The sequence below is a fragment of the Neodiprion fabricii genome, chromosome 3 (genome assembly GCF_021155785.1).
Source record: "Neodiprion fabricii isolate iyNeoFabr1 chromosome 3, iyNeoFabr1.1, whole genome shotgun sequence".
Taxonomy (NCBI): domain Eukaryota; kingdom Metazoa; phylum Arthropoda; class Insecta; order Hymenoptera; family Diprionidae; genus Neodiprion; species Neodiprion fabricii.
Window position 1 is genome coordinate 14,000,922 of NC_060241.1, and position 8,863 is coordinate 14,009,784.

General features: G+C 48.9%; 1 protein-coding gene across 1 annotated transcript; it reads right to left on the reverse strand.

Annotated features, from left to right (window-relative positions):
* Positions 1–1,333: 1,333 nt before the first annotated feature.
* Positions 1,334–3,051, reverse strand: LOC124178256. Its single transcript, XM_046561492.1, has 4 exons — positions 2,879–3,051; positions 2,473–2,779; positions 2,165–2,370; positions 1,334–1,970 (listed from the first exon to the last, which is right to left on the reverse strand). The coding sequence occupies exons 1-4, from the start codon at positions 3,049–3,051 to the stop codon at positions 1,334–1,336; spliced, it is 1,323 nt and encodes a 440-aa protein (XP_046417448.1).
* Between the last annotated feature and the right edge of the window lie 5,812 nt (positions 3,052–8,863).

Here is an 8,863-nt window from a genome sequence, read left to right on the forward strand (position 1 = left end):
GATCATGAGTTGACAAGACGGCGATATGCAACCGATACCTGGGCAAAGAGGCACCAGAACTTGGAGGGTGTGCAGCAACCCCGCAATAAACTAGCCGTAGGCTGAAAATGAGGGCACAGAGCCGTTGTGAATTTATGCGTTTGGCACCCGGGGCGATACTTCATGAAACCGAGACGTTTCGCCAACAGTACGATTTCGAGCAGATCGAAGTTTCAAAATTCGAATATTATTTAAATTCATGTATTCATCAATTATTTATTCATTCGTTATTGATATATAGAACAATTATCCATATTTATTCGTTTACCACGAGAAAAGTTTTCAGGAAATGGAAAAAAGTTTTCAGAAAACGCAAAAAAGGTTTTTAGAAATTGAAAAAAAGTTTTCAGAAAACAAAAAAAAATGTCCGAAAATAAAAAAAAGTTGACCAAAAAATACACTGAGCATCAATCGTATCGAAAAATTATAGATTATTATGACTATGACTATTATCATCACGATTATGATTATTATTATTGTTGTTGTTGTTGTTGTTGTTGTTATTGTTGATGTTTTTGTTGTTGTTGTTGGTGTTGTTGTTGTTAATATTATTATTATTATTGTCGTCGTCGTCATCGTCATCATTATTATTACTATTATTATTATTTTTGTTGTTATTATTATTATTATTATTTTATTTTTTTCGAGCAGTTGCGAAATCCAAGTTACGGATTCACGCCAGTCATGCAGGCTAGCGCGGATGTCGGACACTAGAATGGCCTACCCACTAAACCGCCACCTCCTGTGCAACGCCCCCAGCCAGGGACTATGGTGATATCGCTTCTAGCTGGGGGCTCTGTCGGTGTGAGTCTTGTCAGTCTGTCCGTCCGTCTGCCCATTGCAGGCCGTCCGTCAGTTACGTTACGTCAGGCAGCCGTCCGCGTTCTTGCGTCGTGAGATTGTCTCTGTGTAGGTGGCAACTTGTTTTTGCACTATGGAGCATCACCCTGACAATGTTGTCGGAAGTGATGCCTCCCACGACCGTCTCCAGTCTCTGTCTCAGTTCTGTCCAGCGGTGACATTCGAAGAACGTGTGTTCCGCGTCGTCTCGTTCATGTCCACTGTACGTACAGTTGGGCGTCCGTACTCGGTTCAAGTTGTATAAGTACCGTCTAAAATAACCGTGGCCCGTCAGAAGCTGGGTGACGTAAAAATTCACGTCCCCAAACCCCCTCTGCATCCACGGTCTCTGGTCCTTGACGAGTCGTCTTGTCCAGTTTCCCGTCGTTTCTTCCGTCCACTGTTCCTGCCACGTCTGTATCGTCGCGTCTCTTTCTGTCGTTGCCGCGTCCCGTCAGGTCACGTTCGCGTTTCTCCCGTAGACCTTCTTGCGCTTGAACGCAAGGAGGTCTATGGAAATCACGCCCGTCACCACCAGAACGACCTGCGCTGAGACCGTCCGATAGGAACAAGCGATCCTCAACGCTCTTCGTCTCTGTACCGTCGTCATTGCGTGACAGTACTTTTCAGTCTTCAGGGAGTCTGCCCAGATCTCCGCACCGTAGAGAAGGATCGAGTTCACCGTCGACATTAAAAGTCTCCGTTTCCCCGGTGTCGGTCCGGTTGTGTATGCCATCAGGCGGCTCAGGGATGCTATCTTTTCAGCCGCCTTCTGAGCCGTTCGTCGTATGTGAGGCCAGAAGGTCATCTTCGTATCCAGGGTCACCCCCAGGTACTTGACTTCCCCTCTGGTCTCGATCTCGTCCGTCCCGACCGTCATGCGTAATGTCTTCGGTATTCGTCTTCTGGTGAGAAGCACCAGTTCTGTCTTTTCCGTCGCAAGTTGCAGTCCGTGGTCAGTCATCCACCGTCGAACTCGTCTCATAGTCTGATTTAGTGCGTATTGTGCCAGATCCGGAGTGCGCTCGACTATCACTGCTGCCACGTCGTCAGCGTAAGCCACTAGGCGAACGCCAAGTGGGAGTTCCAGTCTGAGCAGATCCCGTTCCAGAAGTCAGGTCCTAGTATGAAACCTTGAGCGAGCCCTGTGGTGATCTGTCGCGTCACTTGGCCTTCGGTCGTTTCGTACGTCAGCCGTCTGTTCCGAAGGTAGTCTTCAACAACCCGGAGCAAGTCAGGCGGGACCCCGAAGTCGCCTCTCAGCGACCCTAGGATATCCACCCACCTGGCCGAGTTGAAGGCGTTCTTAACGTCAAGTGTCATTAGCAGCGCGACGGGTCGCGCAGAGTGGCAATGTCTGTCTGTCGACCGGAAGGAGTCAACCACCTCTTGGATCGCTCCAATCGTTGATCGACCCCTCCGGAAGCCGAACTGCTGGTCCGAGAGGCCTCCACCGTCCTGTATCGCGTCCGTGAGTCGTGGTCGCAGAAGCTGTTCGTACAGTGTCCCTGTCGTATCCAGTCAGCTCAGCGGCCGGTAGGCCGACGGCGTGCTGGGGTCACCCTCACCCTTTGGGATAAGGACCAACCTCACCACCTTCCACCGGTCGCTGAATGTCCCGGTCGTAAGGCACGTGTTGTAGAGGTCGAGAAGTATCTCCGGCCTCAGGCTCGCCATCAGCCGAAGAACCTCCGCCGGTACCCCGTCCGGTCCTGGCGCCTTACCCCTCTTCATTGCTTTGGTCGCTCCGACGAGCTCCTCGGCGGTGAAGACGGATGGCACCGCCGTCTCGTCGTCGTTCGTCGCGTCCGTACGCGTCGGGTGCGTCGGGAACAGTCCATCGACGATCCGTCGTGTGGTTTCAGCATCCTTCAGTTCTGGCGGGATCCGGGCCCCAAGCCTACCGGTCACAGTCTTGTAACCGGCACGTCAAGAGTCGCGGTCCACCTCCTCGCAGAGCTTCTTCCAGCATCGCATCTTGCTGTCTCTTATGGCGTACGTCAGTCGATTTCGTTCAGCCTTGTCCTTGACCTGAAGAGTTTCCCTCTCGGGTCTCCGGCCAGCCCTCGTCACCCGTCGTCGTTTTGCAAGGCAACTCTTCCGCAACTCGGCTATCTCGTTCGTCCACCAGTATTGTGGTGGTCTGTTGCGTCCGTACTTTCCTTTTGTCATTCTGCTGTCGCACAGCCGCGTCGTCAGTTTGACCGTCTCGTCTGCTAGTCTTTCCGCCCTTTGCCGGCCAGTCAGCTCCGGAGGGACGTCAGTAATCGGGGCCGGCGCTGCCGCCAGCTCCGCCGAGAACTTCGGTACGTCGAGTTTGTCTACGTTTCACCGCGGTGGGTGCTGGATCCTCGTCCATGCCGTCCTTGTCTCTCCTGCCACTTCGAAGGCGATTTACTGGTGATCGCTGGCCGTGTAGCCCTCGAACACCCGCCACCGCCTCATCCGTGGCAGAATTCTTTCCGTCGCCATCGTTACGTCCGGGAAGGAGTCTCCAAATCCCGGCCGTCTGTACGTTGGTACGTCGCCTGTATCTGCCCTCACTAGGTACAGCCTTGCGGCCATCTCCAGCAGCAGCCGTCCGCGTATGTTCGTTACCGTCATGCCCCACTCGACCGCCCTCGCGTTGAGGTCCCGGGGCAGGTCCCTGAGTCTGTCTTCGAGGAGCGCAACCTTCGCCAGAAACTCCGGCGCGGCGCAGTTTGGGGTCAGGTAGACGCTGACGTAAGTGACAGCGCCCACCCTAGCCCAGACGTAATCGTCCCCAACGCCACGAGCGGTTATCCGGTCTCGGGCAGCGCCCTTTACCCAGATAGCTGCTGTCTTGGTCTCTTTCGTGATCCAATCCTGCGTTTGTTGCATCCTGTACGGCTCGCACAGGATCAGAATGTCGGCGTCGTGTTTGTCTGCTATCTGTGGTAGTAGCATGTCTGCTGTCCTACTGCTGTTCAGGTTACCCTGGACTATCCTGTTCGTCTTCCGACCTGCTTCCTGCACTTCTCCAGCGCACCCCGGTACACTGCGCATCTCCCGGAGCCCGCGAGATGCGCCGCATCGCCGTGGCCCGCCTCGGCGCACAGTGGGCAGGCCGGTCCGTTCTTACAGTCCGTGACGTAGTGTCCCGTCTCGCCACATTTCCTGCAGCACTTCGTCCGGTCTGTATTTTTGCATTATACCTTCGTGTGCCCGTATCCCAGGCACTTGTGGCATTTCGTCACCGTCAGTCGTGGTCGGACGCGGTATCCCACCCATCCAATCTCGATCCGTCCCCGGCCGAGCAGCGCTCTGACTTCCTGCGGCTCCAGGTCGCATACAGCCATCAACTGCTCGGCCCGGTTCGGACCGAAGATGTGGACCCCAAAGTCCGCGTCTCGTCCCGTCTCTCGTCGCAGTGCCTGTATCACGTCGTTTCTGGTCGTGACACAGTCAAGGTCCATGATCTCCAGTTGAACCCTGGAGGTCCCGGCCCTGACGTTGCCTGCGTCGCCGACTGTGTCCTGCAGGACGCGTCGGAAGTCGTCTCGTCCGTTGGCGTCTGTCTTTATCTTTAGAAGACACAGACAATTTTTCGTCTTCCTGAGAGTCGTCACTTTGACGTGACTCTTCGCAAGGTCGACCGTGGTCCGTATCGTCCTCACGATTTCGAAGTACGTCTTGTCGTTCCCGGGTTTGACGAGCAGAGCCGTCCCCCAATGTTTGGGAGCCGCTCTGCGCCCCTCAGTCCCGGCCGTCGTGTTCGTTGTCGCGTTCGTCCCGTCCGTCCGCGTCTTCCGGTTCTTTTTTTTCTCTTCCTTTTTTGTCACGGTCCGCCAGTCAGCGACCGGTTCCGCAACCGTTGCCCTCTTCTGAGAGGAATCCGGAATGGTTCAAGTCGCCTCCCGTTTTCGTTTAGTCCGCTGAGTGTTTTGTGTCCGTTGTTCTGTCTCAACGTCCGTCTCCGTCGTCTCGTTGTCCGTCTCGTGATCCTTAGCGACTGCTTTGGCGCGCCTGTTAAGCGCAACGTTGGCAGCCTCGAGGATGGTCTTTATGTCCAGTTTAACGGACATATTCATGTTTTTTCGGATAGCCGCTGCCTTGGCCATCCTTGTTGTTGTACTGCGAATCAGTAACAATACGTCCGTCAGGTGCATATCGTCCGTGATTCGTGTCTTCGTGCCGATTGTGGATACAGCGGAAGCGCAATTCATTCCGCAGCCCGTGCTCGACACGCTGTCCGTCCTGTCTCGTCGTCGGTGTCCGAGTGTCGTCCTGTCCGCTGTTCTAGATTTCTTGTCCACCGTCTTTGTTGCCGTCTATGTCGCCTCGTCTTTGCACAATTTGCGGCCCTCAGAATTCATGCCGCTGTTATAGGCCACCGGGGCTTTCACCCGGTCGGAACCCAGGGTGGAGTTCCCCTGTGCTGGGGCTACCACCTGAGGTATAACGTTGTTACCCTTGTGCATCTCCATAAAAGTTTCTCAATGCTACGGGTCTCTCGGGGGCGCGACTCCCCGTACCGTGCCGGAACATAGCACGGCCCCTGAGGCCGCTCGGGGGCCATCCGTTGGGCCTGTGACGACTACAGTCTCCCTTGACTTACTCGATGTACGCGGGGTCGTCACGTCCCGAACGAGGGATTCAACCCCCCTGCCGCCTGCTATAGTCGTTGTTGTTGTTGTTGTTGTTATTGTTATTATCATCATTATTATAATCATTATCATTATTATTATCATCATTATTGTCATTATCATCACCATTATCATCATTATTATCATTATTACTATCATTATTATCCTCATTATTATTATCATTATTATCTCCATTATTATATTCATTATTATTATTATTTGAAGGCCTTCGGAGACGGCAGGTGATGGTGAAGGTGCCCCCTGCTACCAGAGTCTAGCACTATCGACGACGGCGTCCGCGTGCAGCTTTGGGGGCGGCACAGCCGCCCGTGGAGCCGACTGAAGCTCCGCGCCAGAACGTCGTATGCGTACCACAATCATGTGGCCTGTGAATCCGAGGAAGTAATTTCTACCGGAGCGAGGACAGCTCCTGCGACATCCTGGGAAGGGTGAGGATCGCGGTCCTCCTCGGCTGCGGCAGAGAGCGGCTGCAGGCGGTCTCGTCGTCGATAGTGCCGAACCCTGGTAGCAGGGGGCACCTCCACCACCGCCTGCTGTGTCCAAAGGCCTTCGAATAATAATTATTATAATGATAATGATGATGTTGATAATAATGATAGTAATGATAAATATGATGATAATAATGATAATAATAATAAAAGTCATAATGATGACGACGACGACGACGATGACGACAACGACAACGACAACGACAACGATAACAACAACAACAACAATAATAATAATGATAATAACAATCGTAATAATGATAATAATAATAATAATAATGAAAATAGTCATGGTCATAATAATCTATAAGTTTTTGATACGATTAATGCTCGGATGATTTTTTGGTGAACTTTTTTACGTGTTAATTTAATAGGAAAATAGTTTTCAGAAATCTTTTTTTCGTTTTCTGGAGACTTTTTTCGATTTTCTGGATACTTTTCTCGTGGTAAACGAATGAATATGGATAATTGTTCAATATATTCATAATAAATGAATAAATAATTGATAAATACATGAATTAACATGGTATACAAATTTAAAAATTTTGATCTGCTTAATATCGTACTGTTGGCGAAACGTCTCTGTTTCATGAAGTATCGCCCTGTGTGTCAAACGCATATATCTACAACGGTTCTATGGCCCCCAGTTCCAGCCGACGGCTAGTTTATTGCGGGGATGCAGCACACCCTTCAAGTTCCGGTGCCTGTTTGCCCAGGTGTCGGTTGCATATCACCGTCTTGTCAACACATGCTCAATTTTTCAGTAGATTGGGGCTAATCTCGCGTTTTTTACTACGTATTGAACACTGTGGGGTGAATCAACTCTTGGTAAGCCCCTCAGACGGTTCTTATAATCATTAAACGTGATGTTATTTGTCGTTGCAGTTTTGACATCCCTTGACACGTTTTCTCACTTTGTTGATGTTGATATATATCGTTTTGTCTTCAACCGTGGTGGTAAATGTGTATAGTTTTGCACGGATCTATCGTTTTGTTGGAGAACTATCTTTGTTTGATGATGGGGTTGGCCTTACAGCAGTTCTATGTCCTCAGTTCTATCCTATGGTCAGTTCATTGTGAGGGTGGTGGTAAACCCGTCAAGGTATTGCGTTTGTTTATCCAGGTACCAATTGCATATCACAGTCCCGCCAACTCGACGTCAATTTTTCAGTACAATGGAACTAACTTCATGTTTTTCACTACGTATTAGGCATTCTGGTACGGACCAACTCTTTGTGAGCCTTCCCATGCGATGCTTATAATCGTTAAACGTGACGGTTTTTAACGTAGCACTTTCGGCATCTTTGACACGTTAACCCGCTCTGATGGTAGATGTGCTCAGTTTTACGTGAATCCCCGATGAATTCAGTCATAATTTTACCACTGTTTCCATCCTTCATCAGAACTTGAGTTGTAAAATGCTCGAGATAAAAGAATTAAAATCTTTATGATTCTTGTGAAGCTCTATAGGATATTCGGATATCCATCGGTTCAGGATGAAACCGATCGGTGGATCATCCGAGTGAGTTGATATATCGATAACATTATGCCACCACTCGAACGAACCGTATAGATTGTTTACGTCAAAATACATGAGATACGATTCCACGTTACTAGGTTCGAAATCTTCCCCCATAAACTTGTTATTGGCCCGAGTGGGTCGATCAGAATATTGTAAATTTACTCCCGTGTATTTGAGCATAGCATCGAAAGCAAATCCCGGCACTGTGTTGTAGTGCAACGGATGTGAATCATATGTTCGGAGACATCTGGTCATATCACCGTTTTGCATTTATCAATCTCTATAGTTCTTCATTAGCCCTAAATAGAATTCTCCCCAAACATTTTTAGCATGCTTGTCATCGTCGTTTGAAATATTTTCATGACATGGGTGTGAGTAGATATGCTTAGTTGCAGGTAGCCGAGTTTCATCGAGCTTCTCCCAGTAATCAACGTAATCATGGGGAAAACGTCGTTACCAGTCATCAAACTAAACTGAGTCTGGTTATTGCAGAATTCACGCGTGGTGTGTTTATCTGCATCATTCAAATATGTGGAAAGTTTATGGAAAGGATGCTGCTAGTCATAAAAATTGAAACGAATCGATGAATCTCAAGCACATTATTGTTTCACCAACGCATTCGTGAATGAGATATATTTTTCCTCATTTATTGACACCAGCGTAATTTTATGGGGAGAGGTTGATTCTCAGGATTTTAATAAAAATTGCGTATCCAACAGGGTTGATGAATTGTGTAAAACTGATGGAATTGTGAATCGTGTTCATGTTCATAACGGCCAGGAATATAAATATATTTACATACGTTAATTCTAAATCGATCTGTCTTGAAAAACATATAAGAAATCAAATTATTGCTCCACATGATGTCATCGTACTACAACAATGCTGATTGGAATATGTTGTAATGCATACCACACACTCGACAGCTCCGCTAGAATCTACTGAATTTGTATTTATAAACATGAATACGCCCGGTTACATTACCTTTATTGCATAAGAAGTAGTACGTGTAACAAAATGAGAACCGGTAAACAACAGAACAAGTGAAATAAGCGAATGTTACCACGAGTTTCCACGTCTATAGAGGAAACAGAAGTCTTTTCATGTTACAGGGAAACCTGCAAAAGATTAAGTTATATTAGGATGGCTAGGTTGTACAGTCTCGAGTTGGGATAGGTTATATTAGTTTGGGTTGTAGAGTCTTGGGTCAAGTTAGGTTCTGTCAAGTTGGAGAAGCCTTGACGTAGGTCAGGTTGAAGAAACCTCGAGGCCGCCGCGCCGACCGCGAATTGCTCAAGAATCATTGAACTATCGAAGCCAGCGATCAAGCTTGATGAAATAAATCA